At 41.3% G+C, this 20,162-nt stretch overlaps 1 protein-coding gene across 1 annotated transcript in view; it reads left to right on the forward strand.

The window, feature by feature from the left end:
• Positions 1-20,162, forward strand: part of NID2 (nidogen 2) — a 71,518-nt gene that overhangs the window by 48,364 nt on the left and 2,992 nt on the right. Inside the window, exons 12-19 of the mRNA XM_034433389.3 lie at positions 552-671; positions 3,381-3,611; positions 7,778-7,999; positions 9,286-9,455; positions 10,383-10,512; positions 14,301-14,472; positions 16,892-17,049; positions 18,636-18,759. Of these exons, the coding sequence (XP_034289280.2) occupies positions 552-671; positions 3,381-3,611; positions 7,778-7,999; positions 9,286-9,455; positions 10,383-10,512; positions 14,301-14,472; positions 16,892-17,049; positions 18,636-18,759 (1,327 nt within the window). The remainder of the gene's footprint in view (positions 1-551; positions 672-3,380; positions 3,612-7,777; positions 8,000-9,285; positions 9,456-10,382; positions 10,513-14,300; positions 14,473-16,891; positions 17,050-18,635; positions 18,760-20,162) is intronic.

Genomic DNA, 20,162 nt, shown 5'->3' on the forward strand with positions numbered 1-20,162 from the left:
TTTATGGATAACTCAAGGCAGCAAACACATACAATACTCCTTTCTCCTCCTATCTTCCTTCAACAACCATCCTATGAGGTGAGCTGGGCTGAGAGAGAGTGACTGGGCCAAAATGATCCTGCTGGCTTTCATGCCTAAAATGGGACTAGAACTCACAGTCTCCTGGTGATTGGCCCAAAGTCACCCTGTCAGTTTTCATGCTTAAAATGGAACTAGAACTCACAATCTCCTGGCTTGTAGCCTGGATGCCTTAACTACTAAATAAGACTGGCTCTAATTCTGAATTGTAGGAAATTTCATGCTTAGCACATTCATCCCAATATCCACATTCAGCACAAAGATTTGGGCTACCTTATTTGTGAGTGTGGAAGAACCATGAAATCCCTGCTTCTAATTCTTTTTGGGAACAGCCACTGAAAAAAAAGCAAAAATATACAACTTTGACAAAATTCCCAGAAAATCTTGACAGCCGAAACCATTCTGGTGTATACCTCAGGTTCAGATTGAATCCAAACTGAATCCAATCTTGATGTTTTCTACCTCTTTGACAGACGTGGATGAATGCCAGGAAGGAAAATGCCACCAAGCTGCCATTTGCCACAATTCACCTGGCTCCTTCTCCTGCAGCTGTCAGGCTGGCTATGTGGGGGATGGTTTCCAGTGCGCTCCAGGTACGGGTCCAAAGGTGGGATAGTTACAGAACCAAGTGCCCATCCATCCCCAATGTTAAGGATAATGTTGTTGTGTTACCAACCAGCAGAGTGTAGAGCACAGAGAAACGTTGTTGAGAGCAATGAATAAGAGATGTGCAAACTTGTTTATCAAAATAACAAACTCACTCTGGTTCACAAACCACGATGGTAACAGATCCATCCAACGATGATAGCACAATGGTAGAAACTCCACACACTATGGTAGCATATCATCAACTGAATACGTTATAGTACCTTTCTTAAATACGTTTACAACTGATTACAGCATGACTCAGCATTACAATGAATCAGCAGTAAAACTTTAAAAGCCTTGGTAGTACAGTGGTTTAATGTACCCTGTTATTAACACAGCTGCCTGCAATTTCTGCAGGTTCGAATCTTACCAGGCTCAAGGTTGACTCAGCCTTCCATCCTTTCTAAGGTAGGTTAAATGAGGACCCAGTTTGTGGGGGCAATAAGCTGACTTTGTATAAATATACAAAGTATGAAGGCTATTGCTTAACGCATTGTAAGCCGTCCTGAGTCTCCGGAGAAGGGCGGCATATAAATCAAATTAAAAATAAATAAATAAATAAATAAATCACACAATACATATTCATATTAAAGTCACAGAACACATATATTGCCTGGACAACCTATTAGGCTCAAACCATATCCTAACACCCATCTTTCAGTGCAAGGTCTTCATCTCCCCAAGTACAGGTATCAAAGTACAGGATGTTGACTTATGACCACAACTGAGCCCAAAATTTCTGTTGCTAAGTGAGACATTTGTTAAGTGAGTTTTGCCCTATTTTACGACCTTTCTTGCCACAGTTGTTAAGCAAATTACTGCAGTTGTTAAGTTAGTAAGATGGTTATTAAGTGAATCTGGCTTCCCTGTTGGCTTTGCTTGTCTCAAGGTTACAAAAGGTGATCGCATGACCCCAGGATACTGCAACCGTCATAAATATGAGTCAGTTGCCAAGCATCTGAATTTTGATCACATGACCATGGGGATGATGCAATGGTCATACGTGTGAAAAATGGTCATAGGTCACTTTTTTTCAGTGCCGTTGCAACTTTGAATGGTCACTAAATGAACTGTTGTAAGTTGAGGACTGCCTGTATACATTTCCTTAGCTGGGGGTGGTTTTCCAAGTTGTGCTAATAGTTGTGCATTCTCCTCCTATCACATCTATATGCTGCTGTCTCCCGCCGGGTTTCACAGTAGCTTACAATAAGATGCTGTAACATCCATGGTCCAAGAATTCCAGCACCCAAAAATATCAGTATTGATACTTCTTTTTTTTCTTCTTTTTTTTAAGTTTTATTAACATAAACAAACATAAAACACAAATACATGTAAACACTTATACATTAACAAAGAGTCAATCGACTAACTTCTAGAAAACCTTCGCATCGGTGATTAATGTCCATTTAACCAATTTTCCTTAATCATACTATTTACAAATTCACTTGCTTATACCTTGATATATTCATTGAAGTTCAGCAGTATCTTTCTACAAACATATTAACCATTTATTTATACAATCCTACGGCTCATCTCATGTATCTATTTCTGCAATTCTTGAGTTATGTTCTCCTAATGTCCTATGTTGTTGGCCCTATCCTTCTTTCTAACCATGTGTACCATTTTTGCCAAACTAAATAAAAGTCAGTGTTCTCTTTATCTTGGAGCTCTTTTGTGAGCCTATCCATCTCTGCGCATTCATTTATTTTTGTTATTATTTTTTCTTCTGTTGGTATTATCTCGGATTTCCAATTCTGAGCGTACACTATACGTGCCGCTGTCAATATGTGGATGGTAAGATATTTTATCTCCTTGGTACACTGTGGTGTAGTCATTCCAAATAGAAAGAGTTCTGGTTTCATTTCTACACTTTGCCTCGTTGTTTCTTCAGTATCAGTATTGATACTTCTATATTATATACTGTTTCCCCAAAAATAAGACCCTGTCTTATTTTTTTTGCCAACAAAAAAGGCACAAGGTCTTATTTTTGGGGGGGATGTTGTCCACTGATTCATCTCACTTGTGTGTGTTCCCCCTGGCCTCCTTTTCACTGTCAGAGGCCTTCGGGAACTTCTTCAGCTTTGGATAGTTGGCAGCCAGGCCTCACACACCTCGGCCCATTTCTTCTGCAGCCAGCAAGGCTTTCCTGAACTCCTCTGTAGCCGATAACAGAGCTCCGGATCAACCCGGAGCTCAGTTATCGGCTGTAGAGGCCTTCAGGAAAGCCTTGCTGGCTGCAGAAGAAATGGGCCGAGGTGTGCAAGGCCTGGCTGCAACTATCTGAAGGTAAGTAGTAGGGCAGCTCCACACACACACACACATCCCCACACCAACTTACTTTTTACCCATGCACCCTGGTGTAGGTGGAGTCTTAATTAGGGCTTATTTTGGGGGATAGGGCTTATATTGGGTGCACTTGTAAAAATCAAGCTAGGACTTATTTTCTGAGTAGATCATATTTTCGGGGAAACATCGTAGTACCAGTAATAATTGAAAATCTGCAGAAATTCTGCAAGCTGAGTTGATAGGTTTGCTGGCCATTCTTCCTGGCTCTGTTTCTTGCCCTGGGCTGTCCATCACAGGAGATACTTTTGAAAGCTCACTCTTGCTGCCAAGATTTCAGTATTACAACTTCATTTCTTTCTGACCCACAGAAAGTGTGACGGGACTGACTCGTTGTCAACACGAGCGACTATATTCCAGCCAGAGAGGTTCTCCCATTCCGGGAGGACCTCACGTTCCTGAATGTGATGAAAAGGGAAACTATCGGCCACTGCAGTGCCACAGCAGCACTGGGCAGTGCTGGTGCGTTGACTATGATGGCCAGGAGATTCCTGGGAGCAGAATCCCTCCAGGTGATGCTCCACCACGTTGCAGGATTCCAGGTTTGTTTCTTTAAAATGTGTATAGCCTTAAGTCGCTAACAACCCTTTCAAAAAATAAAACAACAGAAGCACTTAAAGTACATAACATTACAATAAAGTCAAAACAGAAAATTTAGTTCATTACTTCTTTGCACCTTTTGGCATTTCTACATAATTTGACCATGATAGCTGAGGAATTCTGGGAGTTGAAGTTCAGAAATTTTAAAGTTGTCCAGGTTGGACACCCCTGATTTAGAGAAATCTTTGGTGCAGTGAATTGCAAACAGAATCTATGACTTGTCTTCTCTAAAGTCAGAGAAGGAAACATCTTTTTTCTCCATCTGAACTGAGAACTAAGAGGTTGCTCACCTTTTCTCAATGTGTTTTTCATGGACTAATAGCAAAAGATGAGTTGCCATCATCCTTTGAAAGCTCTTGATTAGTAGTTTGATACCTAAAGCTAATTCTGATGACCAGACTTAGCTCTGGGAAGACTTGGCTTTCTGGTAAGAAAGAGCTAATAGTCAAGCTTTGCCCTTCCACATTATTCCAAGTTATATTTCACTGAACTGTCCAATCTGTTCCCCTTCCTCACTTTCAGTGTGTATATGAAAGGTACTCCTTTTTTTTTTAACTTGGCACAGCTTATTTTGCAGTTTTTTTAAAAAAATATTTTGTTTATTGCCCTGGCTTTGAGAAGGGGTAAGAATTTACACAGAACATTTATCCCTTCTCCAATCAACAGGGATTCAGCCAGGGTCTTCAGAACCTCCAGAAGCTCCCATAAGTGAAGAGGAAGAGGAGGAGGAGCCTCTTCTCAATGTACGAGCATGCAGAGATGCCAAAAGGCAGGAGTGGCTCCTCAGGAGGAGGTCTCCTCGAGAGTAAGGCTTGGGGCTAATTGGCCACTCCCCTAGCCTATTTAAGGAAGGACAATGACTGATGCAATTTGCAGGAATCAACTTCGTTCATATTCCTTCGTGTCTTGATTCCAGAAACATTTGATTCGGCTCTTGTTTCTCTCTTGTCAGTTTTCCTGCAAATTGCTTCTGGGCATTTTGCCAACTACAGTAAGATTACGGTTATCTGAAATACTGTACCTCAGAATTGAGTTATTATTCTTTGGATTCTTGTTGGCTGTTAAGTTAAATTAACAGCCCTTATTCAGAAAAGACTGATTTAAACTGTACTTGTGTTTGAACAACTAAGAAAGCTCATTCGTAGTCTTTAATTAGTAAACTAAGGTTGTACGGACTTTGTGTGTGCTGCATTCTTTGGGGTCCGTAGCTGGGGCAGAACAGTATCTCCCAGATGGCCCTTTCTCTGCCTCCAATGCAGATCCCTCATCCGAGCCTTCCCCACTCCAGGACTGGCCCATGTTCCTCCCCAACCTCCTCGCTGTCCAACTCTGCTGCCGGCTCCGCATTCTGCCGGCGGACCACAACAGGTGGAATGCAGTATTACAGGCTAACTCTGCCCAATGCCAGGAGTTGGAGCCTGAGTGGCTCAGAGGCTGACTCAGACTTCCATCCTTCCAAGTCAGTAAAACGAGAACCCAGATGTTGGAGGCAATATGCTGACTTTGTAAACACTTAGAGAGGGCTGTAAAGCACTATGAAGTGGTATATAAGATTAAGTGTTAATGCTACCATACACTTTATGTGGCACAATCTAACTCTCTCCACTTTGTGTCCTTTCATATTCTAAAGCAGTGTCTCTCAACCTTGGCACCTTTAAGATGAGTGGACATCTATTTCCAGAATTCCCAAGCCAACATGTCAGCAAGGTTGAGAAATACTGCTCTAAAGGAACTTCATATATCTTGAACCTGGAGGGGGCTGAAAAACATGTTCACAGAGCTCTTCAATTTCCATTACTAATTCTTTATACCTCCAACAGGAAAATAAGAATTTGGGACTATGGCATTGTCCTTGGCTCACTTCTCTTTTTGCTGTTTAGGAAAGCCCTATTCTAGCCAGATCAAATTCTACAAGGCAAGCCAGCTCCTTTCCCAGATAAGAAGGCAGATGGTGTTGAAATTTATTTATTTGCCAGCCAATAATGTAGGATACAGCAGAATGACCAGTACTGAATTTAACTTTAATTTACACTGTCTTTAAATGCATATCTTAAAGATATGCATTTTCTTGGCTTTTGTTTCATCATAAATCACATTATGAGGTTGGAAGGTGGAGAGAACAAATCTGTGGGGGAAGCTTCCTCTTTTTTGTGGACTGATCTGGATTAGATCAGTGGCTTCTTTGAACTCAGTTGCAACTCAGAACCTTGTTTTTTGTAGGCCAGCTATTTCTCCTTTGTGGACAGCATATTAGAAGAACTTAAAAATCCTTTGCATCTGCCTATTTTTAAAAAATATGCTTTCCCTTGGAATTGATGATATAATCCAAACACTGGAATGATGAGGAACACATTTTCCTGTAAATAAAATAAATACAACAAAACTCAGCTGCTACATTTGCCCTCTAGTATCTGAAAAATATAGGGGAGACCTGTATGTTAATGTAGTCTTCCCCACCTTTATACCTTCCAGTTGTCCTGGATGACTGCTGCGGTTTAGCACATCTGGAAAATAATAAATTGGTAAAGACTGCTATTCAGTGCTTTTGCACTGTAAGAAGAAATAAGAATTCTTCAGATTAACTTTCAAAATTCAGATTGAAAAATGTCTGAACTTTTAAGCATTTGGCAAGATCCTCCAAGAATTGGCTCTCGGCTCCCTTTATTGTGTTGTTGTGAAGGCCCTGAAAGCATGTCAGAGACTACTGCTGACTCTTCCTTTAAATGACTCCATTCGGGGGTGAGACTTCTTATGGCAGTGGGAAACACTGATTGCAAACAAAGCTTTTGTATGTCCATATGTCTCAGCCTATGGTGAATTAAGCAATGCTCACCTCCCTCTCACAGTGCCTAGAAGTTGTTAAGGGTTGGATAGGGGGCAACAGGCTGAACCTGACAAAATGAAATGACTCAGGGTTTGGGATTCTTTGGTCAATGGACAATTGCCATCTTTGGTCTTGGATGGGATTGCACTGCCTCAGACAGACCTGGTGTGTAATCTGGGGGTTCTCGTGGACTCCTGTTCAAGAAACAGGTGGCATTCATGGTCAGGAGAGCCTTTGTGTAGCTGCAAGTTGTGTATTAATTATGTTCTTTCCTAGACCTGCTCATGGTCACCCATGCCCTAGTCCCCTCACCTCTTGATTATTGCAATGTGCTCTATGTGGTGCTGCCCTTGGAAAAAATCCAGGAGCTACAAGTGGTTCAAAATGCAGTGATTTGTGTGGTTTTGTACAAGTCTAGATTTGCATACTTGTCCCCTCTCTTGCTGGAGCTGCATTGATTGTCGTTTTGCTTCCAGGTTTAGCCCTACATGAGGTTATTTTAAGGACCTTCTTATTCCAGTTACATTTACAAGACCTACCAGAGTGGGGAGGCCTTGGTATGTTAAGGAGGTCTATCTAATGGGATGATGAAGAAGGGCCTTCTCTGTGGTGGCTCCCTCACTGTGGAATATAATCTCTGCAGAGATAAGATTGACCCCCACCTTGGTACACTTTTGAAGATATGGTTTTGCCAGCAGGTCTGGGAACCCCAAGGTGATATGGAATACATTAAATAGTTTGTTAGATTGTCCCTGCCAGGGAATTGAGGGTTTAGTGCAGGGGTCAGCAATCTGTGTTTCTGGAGCCGCGTGTGGCTCTTTCACCCCTCTGCTGTAGCTCCCTGTCACTCAAATATGCGTCACAACCGCAAATGTGCAATACCTGCCGGCACGCAATATATTGAGCTTTTCAACCCCCGGTAGGCCAACCATGGATAAATCCAAAAAAGAAAAGTTTCAGAAGAAAACAGAACATTTAATTCAACTATATATGCTAGTTTTGTGGCCGCTCAAGAAATAGTCAGGCACAGGAATGATTTTGTGGCTCCCGGTGTTTTCTTTTCTGTGGGAAACTGGTCCAAATGGCTCTTTGAGTGTTTAAGATTACAGACCCCTGGTTTAGTGGGTTTTGTGTTCAGGGTTTTATTTCTGAAGGCCGCTAGGAGTTGCTATGACTGAGTTGTGGGGGGGGGAAATATGCAAATAAATAGCTTTTTAGAGTTCAGACTTCCCATCATTCATATGATGGTATCAGCTTCAGTCCTATAATTCTTTCTATCTTTAGAGCCAACTCAGAGACCACAAACGATGTGTGAACGCTGGAGACAGAGCCTGCTGGAACATTATGGAGGCAGACCACAGGGTGACCAGTATGTGCCCCAATGCGACCCTCTGGGCAACTTTAACCCACTACAGTGTCATGGAAATAGCGGCTACTGCTGGTGTGTGGATGAACATGGCCGGGAAATTCAAGGCACTCGATCGGAGCCTGGGGTACCCCCTGCATGTAAGGACGACAATGAGTCACAAAGCTCAATGGGGCAACGAGGAGCTGGGAATCTTCAGCTGAGCTGGGAATCTTTTAAAATCTTTTTTGAGCTTGGGGCCATCAGGGTTTTTCAGATAACATTGTGACATTACCGGGGATGGATAAAAAGCTGAATCAAATATATGTTAATTAATCATCTCAGGTTGTTTGTTAATTGAATTATTTGGTATTTAAATCTGCATTAAGACAAGAACAATTGTTCTGAAATGAAAAGTGTATTTTATCTTTACCTCGGTGTCTTCCGCCGTGCCCTTAAAACTTTCTTTTTCCAGCAAGCCGGGCTGGCTTAACATAACATTTTTTAAAAACATTTTTAACTGGTTTGTCATTTTAAATTGGGGCCAAATTAATATATATCCTTTTAATTGTTTTTAATGTTTGTATTGTATGTTTTTAGCTGGCTGTACACCGCCCTGAGTCCCTCGGGAGAAGGTGCGGTATATAAATTCGAAATAAAATAAATAAAATAAAATAAATAAAATCAGGGGATCCCACAAAGGCAGTGGACTGGGAAAACATACTCTTAATTGCATCCAAGGGGAAGTGCCATTGAAATAAATTTCCTAGCTTAGAAACAGGGGTGAAATGCTCGATCCAGTAGCGATGGAGGCGGGTGGTTCGGAGAACCGTAGCAAAAATCCCTGCCCCCCCAATGCCCAGCTGAGCCGCGCGATCATCAGAGGCTTTTTTTTCTTTTAAATGGCTCTGACGATCCAAGCTCTGACAATTCCAGCTGAGTTGCCTGATTGGCAATCAGGCAACTCAGCTGGGATCGTCAGAGCCATTTAAAAGAAAAAAAGTTTTTTTTCTTTTAAATGCCTCTGACGATCCAAGCTGAGTTGCCTGATTGGCAGAGGGTTTTTAAAAAACCCTCTGCAACTCAGCTGGGATCGTCAGAGCCTTTTGAAAGCATTTTTTTACAACCTCTTCGCCGAAGAGGTTGTAGAAAAAATGGATTTAAAAGTAAAAAAAAAAAAATTGGCCACGCCTACCCAGTCACATTACCTTCCCCACACACACACCAAGCCACACCCACAGAACCGGTAGTAACAAATTTTAGATTTCACCACTGCTTAGAAGGCTGGAGAAAAAGCCATCATGTTTCAGCAGCCATCCTTCAGAAGGAGGTGTGAAATAAGGCAGCTGTTTCATGTTGTGATCTAGACTGCCAGAGAGACCAGCCTTGGGTGGAAGAACAGGCCTTTCATTCTTGTGACCCAGTGATGTCTCACTTTTGCCCACAGGCCTCCCTAGCGTCCCTCCTCCAACCATACGTCCAACTCCACGTCCTGAGATAATTCTGCCTGGATCCGGGACATTCTTGCTCTATGCTCAGGGCCAGCAAATCGGTTCCTTGCCACTGAACGGAACAAAGTTTAAGAAGGAAGCAGCGAAGACGGTTCTCTCACTGCATGTAATGTATTTCCATGCCAGGTGGGACAGGTCTTGGGAGGAGACTGGATTTTAGTCAAGGGGATTGACGGAATTATGATCTCTTGATGAATCAGGGGCTACAAGAGAAATTTGTTCTCCAACTTCCTTTTTCGTGGCTCTTGGACCTCCTTCCAACTTCAGTTGCTAAAAATGGGTACCATGCTGTTTCCTGCTGTTTTGAAATGGGAAATAGTGGCCAAATCTATAGGAAAACAAAATGAAAACGAATTATCTCCTTTTCGCCCAAATGCAGATGCCCACAGCCCAAAATGCAGCCCAACTATGTGACACTTAAAATTGTTAAATGTTAACATTGTTAACATTGGATAGAATTGGAAGGGCCTGTGGGAGCTACCCTCTGCTCCACAAAGAAATTCAAATTACAGATAGTCCTTGACTTACAACCATAATTAAGCCTGGAATTGTGGTCATAAATGGTTGCAGTCATAATTCGAGACATCATGTGATTAGACCAGAAGATATGACCATTTTTATAACAGTTGCTAAGTGAATATAATGGTCATTAAGCAAATCTGTTTTCCCCAGTGGTTTTTTTTTTGCTGGAAACCAGAAATAAATGCTTGAAACCAGCGAAAGAGTCACACATTGTGGTCACATGACCATGGGGTCCTGCAAACAGCTGAAAAGGGTTAGCCCTTCGCCAAGTGCCCAAAATGACACTTCAGCTGTGTTTACAATTTAAACAAGGCTGAAATCCACTGTGTCCAACATAGTCTTCAGCTACATTGCTCATTAAGGTTTATAAAAATCATAAAAGAAGACAGCAGATAATATAATAATCCAAAATTTCATAATTGGGAGCAAAACTTTTTTTCCATCAAGAGGCCGTTGAGATAATTGTAGAACCGATCATTATTTTGTATATGTTTTGTATTTTTCATTGTAGGGTTCCATCATGGTAGGCATTGACTATGACTGTAGGGAGAAAATGATCTACTGGACAGATGTTGCAGCACGGACTATTAGCCGCGCAAGTCTGGAGCAGAGTACAGATCCAGAGACCGTCATTAGTTCAGGTAGGTATTTGACATTCCCTGGATTAATATAATCCATAGCTGGCATTGTGAAGGAGTTTTCTCAGCCCAGATTTTTAAAGCCCAAACCACATGAAATTGACAAGGCTTCTGTCGTTCTGCTTCAACAGAAAACCTGTATATGTCTGTATGTACCCTGTTTCCCCCAAAATAAGACATCCCCTAATAATAAGTCCAGTCGGGCTTTTGAGCACATGGCAATAAGGCCAAGCGCTTATTTCAGGATTCAAAAAAATATAAGACAGGGTCTTATTTTCGGAGAAACACGGTATAGTTTGTCAAAGAAAGCATTCATCTCCAGGATTCAGCACGTGTAGTAGCTAGGCAAAGGTGTTGTGGCAAAAAGCCAACATTGCATACCCAGTGAAAAGATTTTTGGGTAGCAGAACAGAAAATGCATTGTAAAGCAGCCAGCCAGCCAGCTTATTGGCCTTATTGGTTTTAAGCCGCCCTTATGTATTCAGAGGATTTCTGCTGTGAAGCAAAGCAAAAATATTTGTTTAACCATGTGTAGTTGTAATAGTAGAGTAGCTTTTTCATGTTTACATACGGCCAAATTAAACACACTAATAAGGGCAATAAACAGAAAAGTGCCCTTCTCCGTTATGATATGAATTGCCTTTTTGTCTCATTGTCTTTTTGCCTTTAGTTAATTATTTCTAGAGACAGCTTAAACAGCCCTAGTCAGTTATTTAACATACACTTTCATGAGATTTATTTATATTGTAATTTTCATTCAAGAAGCTTCAGGCTGAAGTAGTGTATGGTAGTTTATCAATTGTCTGAATAAAGTTGTTTGCTTTATCAGCTGACAGGGAGGGACATGTGGGATGAGCTTCTGGTAGAACTTAGACTTAAAATAACTATTTTGACACTTTACATGTACACTAATCCAAGGGTGGATTGCTGGGGGTTCGCAGGGGTTCGGGAGAACCTCTAGCTAAGATTCCGTGCAGTTCGGAGAACCCCCAAATCCCACTCCTGGCCGGCCCTGCCCACCCCTCCCCTCCCCTCCCCAGAGTCCCCAGGTGGCTCGTTTTGGATGCAGGTAAGTGCAGGGCGTGCATGGATACTTGGGGAGGCTGAAAAATGGGCCTACCGGAAGTTCAGGAAGGCTGGAAACTCCAGAGGGCGTCTGGAGCCTGGGGAGGCTGTTTTCACCCTTCCAGAGGCTTGAGGAAAGCCTCCGGAACCCGGGGAAGGCAAACCCTCCCCGCCGTAGTGCAGGAGGCTGACTAGGCCACGCCCACCATGGCCACCCAGCAACCAGGCAGAGAACCCCTTGCTAAAATTTTTGAAGCCACCCTTGCACTAATCGGCATATGTTAAAATGAAATTTCATTACACATAGCTCTCAAAGAGTCACCGCCTCCAATATACACTACATAGATAAGACAAAAGAAACAAATAAATACAAAATTATGCATATACTCACATATATTCTATGACACAGAGAAAAAACACAGTCTAGTTTGGATGTATGCATGAACGTGGTGAGAAAAACAAACCTTGTGAGATTACCAGACGGACGGTAGTCCTGCTAGAAATACTTCAAAACCTCCTCTCAGAGGGGAGCAACAAAAACAGACCATAAAGTGGTGTGTGGGGTCCCTAACTATGATTTGAGCTCTATGCACATAATGCTTATAAGCAGTATCCTGAATGACAGGAAGTGAGCTTCCTATAATCTTCTCAGCTATCCTTACCACTCACTGTATGGGGTTTCTATATGAGGCACTGCTGCCACCAAACCAAACTTCCGTAGAAAAACCTACAGACAGCTTCCTTGTCATTACAAGTAGTCCTCCATTTATGAACATAATGGACCACATAGAGTCATAAAGTGAATAATCTCATGACTGACCTGATTTTACAACCTTTTTTTTGTGACAGCTGTTAGGCAAATGCTGAGGTTATTAAGTGAATCCATTTAGTGTGTGTGAGCTCTGCTCAAGTCCTGTCCATCTTGCACAAACAAACACTCCCTTCCCAACCAAACCTGGAGGTGTAAATAATGTGATAATGGTGACCAGAACTGCTTCTGATTGATTTCTTTTCCAAAGGACAGCTGACTTAATAGTAATTAGGAACTTCAGTAAGAAATTGATGGAGATGGCATTCTCTTTTGACAATGTCTCAGGCTGTTCCAGTTACCTGAAGTCTCAGTATGAGTCGCTTCCCTAAAAGGGGAGGAGAAAGTGGGGTCAGGGGTGATGAGCTCTGCATATGACTTTAATAGGTGAATGTAATATTTTATAACATAATTTATGCCTATTAATTAATATTTTTTACTATCTTTCGGCAGTAACTCACCATCCAAGACAAAATAGAAGCTCTATTGACAAAACAGCTCACAAACAGGCCTATTGATTTATCACTATTACTATTATTAGTGAAGCAATTGCAAACTAATCAGAGACACCAGGAAAGTCAATTAAAGTTTATCTGTATGTTGAGAGTGCAGAGAAGGGGAACAAAGATGATTAGGGGACTAAAGGCTAAACTGTACAATAAACAGTTAGGCATGTCTAGTCTTAACAAAAAGAAGGACTGGGATGACAATAGCTGTCCCTACAGCTGTCACAGAGGGGAGGTGGGGTCACCTATTTTCCAAAGCACCTGAGGGCAGGTCAATAAGTAATGGATGGAAGCTTGTCAAAGAGAGATCCAACCTAAAGTTAAGGAGAGATTTCCTATCAGTGAGAACAATTAATCAGTTGAATGGCTGGCCTCCAAAAGTTGTGGGTGCTCAATCATTGGAGGTTTTTAAGAAGAGATTGGACAGCCACTTATCCAGAATGGTATAAAGTCTTCTGTTTGAGCAGGGAGTTGGACTAGAAGACCCCCAATGTCCTTTCCAACTCTGTTATTCTGTAAATTCTGTACGAATCATTATCACAGATAATCACTGTGTTCACACCTTACAGGTAATCGGGTTGAAGACCCAGCAACTGCATATGTACAACCTGATCAATTTAACTTTGAGGTTAATTTTAACCTAGCTTAGTTTTTTCATGAGTGAATAGATGAAGCATGCTGTATGAACATAGCCAAAAGAAGGCATAGAGACAGGTGTTTTGAACTTCTATGACTAAGGATGGACTTGCATATGAGTCTTTCTAGTCCTAATCAGAGGTGGGTTTCAGCAGGTTCTGACCAGTTCTGGAGAACCAGTAGTGGAAATTTTGAGTAGTTCAGAGAACCGGTAGTAAAAATTCTGACTGGCCCCGCCCCCATCTATTCTCTGCCACCCAAGTCCCAGCTGATCGGGAGGAAATGGGGATTTGGCAATAACCTTCCCCTGGATTGGGGACAGAATAGAGATTTTACAGTATCCTTCCCCTGGAGTGGGGTGGAAATGGAGATTTTACAGTATCCTTCCCTTGCCATGCCCACCAAGCCACACCCACCAAGCCATGCCACACCCACCAAGCCATACCCACAGAACCGGTAGTAAAATTTTTTGAAACCCATCACTGGTCCTAATCCAGCATTCTAAATAGCACACAACACTGATTTAGGCATTTATTGATGTTACACCTAGGATAGGTTTGAGAAAATACAGATCCAGTACACTCACATACTGGCAGCCGCAGTCAGGGGCTGAGGCTATCGGCGGGGATTTCTGGAGCTCAGAAATCCCCTGTCCGTTTCGCCGCGGCGCCAGCTTCCGGTCAATAATTTATTTATTGAATGATTTATTTAAACAAGCCCAATGATTTAGTGTTCCTAAAGTCCAGTAAATGCTTTGCTCGTTTCCCCTCCTTTAGGGCTGATTAGCCCAGAAGGTCTTGCCATTGACCATCTCCGAAGAACCATGTTTTGGACGGACAGTGGCTTGGACAAAGTGGAGAGCGCCAAGCTGGATGGCACAGAACGGCGAGTGCTTTTTGCCAGTGATCTTGTCAACCCCCGTGCCATTGCAGTGGATCCCATCCATGGGTAAGTTGCTGGGCCTGTCTTGAAGGTGTGTCAGCTTTGGGAAAAGAAAGAAAAGACAAAACAAAGCAAAAAATAAGTTTATATATATTTATCTGCATATCTATCTTGGTTCAACTGAACTTAGTTGGCATTACAGGTAGTCCTTGACTTACAACCACTGTTAGGACCAGAAATCTGGCCATAAGTCACTATTGTTGTAAGTTGAGGTACCCATGAGACTGGAAGTATTCTTCTGACATTTTTTTTGCCTTCATTACGTGAAGGTGGCAGTCACTAAGCAAATGCAACAGATTGTTCAGTGAATCTATTCATTGAAATGGATATATCATTGAATATCATTGAAAAATGATATTTTTGCCAGAAACTAGCAAAAAATGCCAGAAATTAGTAAAAAACAACAACAACTCACCTCATGAATCACAGTCACGTAGTGATGTTACTTCTTCTGTGCTGATGGATGATCTCACCCAGTGGCTTCATGTAGATCACGGGTGTCAAACTTGCGGTGTCACGTTGCCATCATGTGATGTTTCACGATGTTTTTTCCCTTTGCAGAGCTGGGGTGGGCGTGGCCTGTACGTGACGCATCTGGCACACGGGCCGTCAGTTTGACACCCCTGATGTAGATGTTAAAAGAGGACTGGGAGAAAATAGAGTTCTGCGGCACCCAGCAAACAGTGGCCTAGGACTGAACCATTCTTCCCCCTATACTAAATAGAACCAGCCCTGAAAAGGAAGTGGGGAGCACTGTGGATTCCTCCAGAAGGATATGATGTTTGATAGTATCAAAAACCAGAGAGAGATCAAGGAAGGTCAGGGTGGACCTAGTTGCACCCAAGATCATCCTTATGTGAGATCAGTGCTGACCAGTGGTGGGTTTCAAATTTTTTTACTACTGGTTCTGTGGGTGTGGCTTGGTGGGTGTGGCATGGTTTGGTGGGCGTGGCTTGGTGGGCTACTATATATATGTCCTTATACTATATACATATAGTGTGTGTGTGTGTGTGTATATATATATATATATATATATATATATATATATATATATATATATATATATATATATATATATATATGTCTTTTTCTTTTTCGTAGGCTTTTATGTGCATATTCTTTTTAGCCAGTTTACGTAGGTAAAACCTGGCTATCCCGCGTAAAATTGGAAGTGTCTTGGCGACGTTTTGACGAAGTCTCATTCATCATCTTCAGGCTGGTGTTTTCAGCACCAGCCTGAAGATGGCGAATGAGACTTCGTCGAAACGTTGCCAAGACACTTCCAATTTTACGCGGGAGGAAACCCGAATAACCAAAGACCTATATAAGTATGTATGTATGTATGTATGTATGTATGTATATATACTTATACTATATAGTATAAGGATACTATAAAATCTCCATTCCCACCCCACTCCAGGGGAAGATTACTGCAAAATCCCCATTTCCTCATGATCAGTTGGGACTTGGGAGGCAGAGAATAGATGGGGACAGGGCCAGTCAGAATTTTTACCAGCGGTTCTCTGAACTACTCAAAATTTCCACTACCGGTTCTCCAGAACTGGTCAGAACTGCTGAAACCCACCTCTGGTGCTGACTTGGTACAGTACCTTTGCTTGAATTCCAACTGAAAAGGGTTCAAGTAATCTGTTTCTTCCAAGACCCTCTAGAACTGGAAGCCACCTTGTAGCAATATTCCCAAAGACTGGTTGAAAATTGTCCAAATCTGCTGGATTGAATAGTGGCCAGTTTATTCATTGTGCTAAACATCAAACAAATTATTTTGCCTTAGGATTATGGATGATGTCATAATGAGCATAGGTTCTTAAAATAGATGAGCATGATTACCATTTCATCTAAAAGGGGGGGGGGCTGAGATGAAAGATTGAAACTGAGAATTGTCTATTATGCTAATGCAGTGCATTAAGTTCTCAGATGATATAAATAGCAGGGTGGGAACATCATTAAAAGTTTATTTTTTAACAATTCCATTCCATTCTCCCATTCATCTTGTAGTTAGAGCCATTGACAAACATAAACAATATTGCTGTAAAAGTGACAAAATCATGCTAAAGTAATCTCCCTTCACTGGCATAAATACATGATCTGCAGTCCATCCTTTCTGGAAAGAACTGGGTTAGGTAAGGTTGCTTTAAGTAATAAAAACAATTAAAACCAAACCCAAAGCAACTGATGTGAATTCCTAATTACTCCTGCAAAAGTTCTTTTGGTTATGGATACTGGCTAGTGATGTGTCATGTAAGTCAAGATGGTAGCCTAGGACAAGTTTTGTGAATTATCTATCTCTAAACATGAGATGTTTTCTTGAGAAGAGGCATGTAGTTGTCAGACTCCACATGGTTTTTCTCTCTTCTCCTTTTGCTTAACTGCTTTTAAAGCATGGCCAATCTTGGTTGCCTTTTAGGAATCTTTATTGGACAGACTGGAATCGTGAAGCTCCCAAAATTGAGACATCAACAGTGACTGGAGAAAACAGACGGATTTTGGTCAACCAAGACATTGGGCTGCCGAATGGGTTGACCTTTGATCATTTTTCAAAACTGATTTGTTGGGCAGATGCAGGTAACATGGATTTTCTTGGGAGAAAGGAATGGGATTTCTGCATAAAGTATCCCACTTCTTATTTTAGTTAAAAAAATATATCCCATTGAAGGCTAATCAATGGCTGTATGGAAATGGTGGACCATATTTTGAATCAGGCATGAGCCCAAGGGCCCAGGCTCTTCTTTTGCCTGGTCCTTTAACCTTGTCTTCTCCAGTGTACAGACAAAAAGGAGCTTTGGAGGGCTTTTCTCTTACAGGCTTTGTGTGTAAGCTTCTTCCCTTGTTTTCGGAGTGAAGGACTTGTGTTCTTCGGGAAGACAAGATGCAAAGGAGCACTTTGCCTAATGCCTTAGTTTGTACAGGAGAATGAAGCTGAATAAAAAGTGGGCTTGAGATCAAACACTAGAGGGAGTGTGCATGTGTGAAACACTAAATGGGAAATTTCTTTGGACATTCCTAGTCAAAACAATTGCATCTCACATGTTCCAGTTTTACCCAAGGTATTTAGAGATTAACATAAAGTCATATGCACAGAGTTATTCACATTTCCTAGTTTGTAGAATTATAATCACCATCATCCTGTAGTTAGATTGAAGAACCCAAATTTACACTTTGCTTTTTTAAAATATTAACTCCCAATTGAGCTGAAGTAAGATGTACTAAATCTGTATTATCAAAATGAATGTTTATTCAACTGTAAGACCAAACAACTATATGTCGGTTTAATCATGGTTCAGAACTTTGTAAATCAATGGCTGGGATCCTTTATCTGGATACATAATGTAATCACTTATTTTACCTTTGTGTAATGTAGTTGTGTGAACCTACATATAATGATGTGACTGAAAAGCTCCCTCTATATTGGCATCAGAAATTGAAAGGAGTATCAACATTATTCTATTATTTTCAATACTTTGAATTGGAATCAAAGTTTTGTCAATCTATGTTTATACAACTTGGAATAGCTTCAAAATCAGATCTATGCTGGATTGTGTACCCATGATCAGCAATCATACTGATGCTGCCTGGATGCAAATCTTAATTAAAACAGATAAGAATCTGCCTACATAAGTGTAAAGGTTGTTATACTTTTCTCTGAAAAGATCAAGCTGTTCTGATCAATATGCAGTGCTTGCCAAAAGTGTACCAAAAAGCCTTTGCCAACCATGATGCCTTTCTAATTGAAGTAATAGAACCTTAGAAGCCATCCTGGGATTCTTAAACCATAATATTAATATGTAGCATGCAAAGGGCTGGCCTTACATTGGATACTGCCATCATCAATTTTAATGTGGGAATGAGCATTCTGTTTGTGAGAAAAGGATTGCTTCCTAGCACATCTTCTAGGAAAGGATGATATTGGTGACCATTGGCAACCCTCAATCTCATAAGGTTGCTCTGCCATCAGTACCCAAAAATGCATCAAATGACCTCTCCCATAGGGATAAGTCTTTTGACATTCTGGAGATTCTTCAACAACAACAACAACACACATAATAAATTGAATTCTATGATCAAGATGATGCAGTTGCAATTATCCATTTGAGCAAGAAAAACATGGAGAAAGAATTTGATTCCTGATCTAAGTCTCTTTGTTTGAAAAGGAACCAAGAAGCTGGAGTGTGTATCACCCAATGGAACAGGAAGGCGGGTCATTCAGAATAACCTCAACTATCCCTTCAGCATCGTCGGCTATGTCAATCACTTCTATCATACAGATTGGAGAAGGTATGATCTCCTCAAAGTCTAAAGGTTTGAATTAAATAACAAATCTAGAAATCCACTCCTTTAAATAAATGTGTGATATCTTTCTTATGAGGGCAATATATTCAGAGTAGAAAAATTCATACAAAGTGGGCTTTCCCAAGAAAACATAGGTATATAGAAAATATTTGAGGAGCAGTTCCTTAAAATGTAGTCCTGCCATGACAAAGAGAATTGAGGTAACCCTACTGAAGAAATTTGCAAAATTGTAGGTTAGGATTTTGGCTTCGCTTCTTTTGTGGAAGGAGAGATTTCAATTTGGTGGTAAGGATGGGGTGATAGAAACAATTGGCTTTCTCTCCCTGACATCTTTATTTTATGATTGATGTAAAAATGAATATATCATAATATATTGTATATCTACCTACCTACCTACCTACTGTCTGTCTATCTATCTTCCAACTATCATCTATCTATGTCTATCTGTCTGTCTGTCTGTCTGTCTCTATCGATCTATCATCTATCAATCTATCTATCTATCTATCTATCTATCTATCTATCTATCTATCATCTATCTATCTATCTATCTAATCTATCATATCTATTTATCCTCTCTCTCTCCTCTCTCTCCCTCCCTCCCTCCCTCCCTCCCTCCCTCCCTCTCTATCTCTCATCTATCTAATCTATCTAATCTATCTATCAGGCAGGGATCCCAAACCCTGGTCCGCAGACGGGTATTGGTCTCTGGCCTGTTAGGAACCAGGCCACGCAAGTGAGCAAAGCTTCATCTGTGCATGTGTGGGATATAGATATAGTGCATGAAACCATCCCCCGCATCACTGCCGGTCTGTGAAAAAATTGTTTTCCCTGAAACTGGTCCCGGGTATCAAAGAGGTTGGGTGGCAAGAAACCTACAAAATATAGAGGGTGAGGTAGTTGGAACAAATGACCTCATGCTTTTGCTTATTGGCTCTATGAGAAAAAGAAACCTCATAAAATTATAACCATATGGCAATTATACCCCTTCATACTTTCTATATTAGAATTCTGCTTATGGGGCAAAGTTGGAAGAAAGTGTACACTCAGGGGTGATCCGGTTTGGACTGGATCGCCCAATCCGGTAGCGATGGCGGTGGGTGTTTCGGAGAACTGGTAGCAAAAATCCCTGCCCCCCCCCATGCCCAGCTGAGCAGCGCGATCATCAGAGGCTTTAAAAAAAAATTTTTAAAGCATTTTTTCTACAACCTCTTTGGCCGCAAAAATGCTTTTAAAAGTTTTTTTAAAAAGCCTCTGATGATTGCGCGGCTCAGCTGGGATCGTCAGAGGCTTTTAAAAGCATTTTTCTTACAACCTCTTCGGCTGAAGAGGTTGTAGAAAAAATGTTTTTAAAAGAAAAAAAGCCTCTGACGATCAGGCAACTCAGCTGG

Source organism: Pantherophis guttatus, chromosome 1, assembly GCF_059756535.1.
Source record: "Pantherophis guttatus breed Tessera chromosome 1, ASM5975653v1, whole genome shotgun sequence".
NCBI classification, from domain to species: Eukaryota; Metazoa; Chordata; class Lepidosauria; order Squamata; family Colubridae; genus Pantherophis; species Pantherophis guttatus.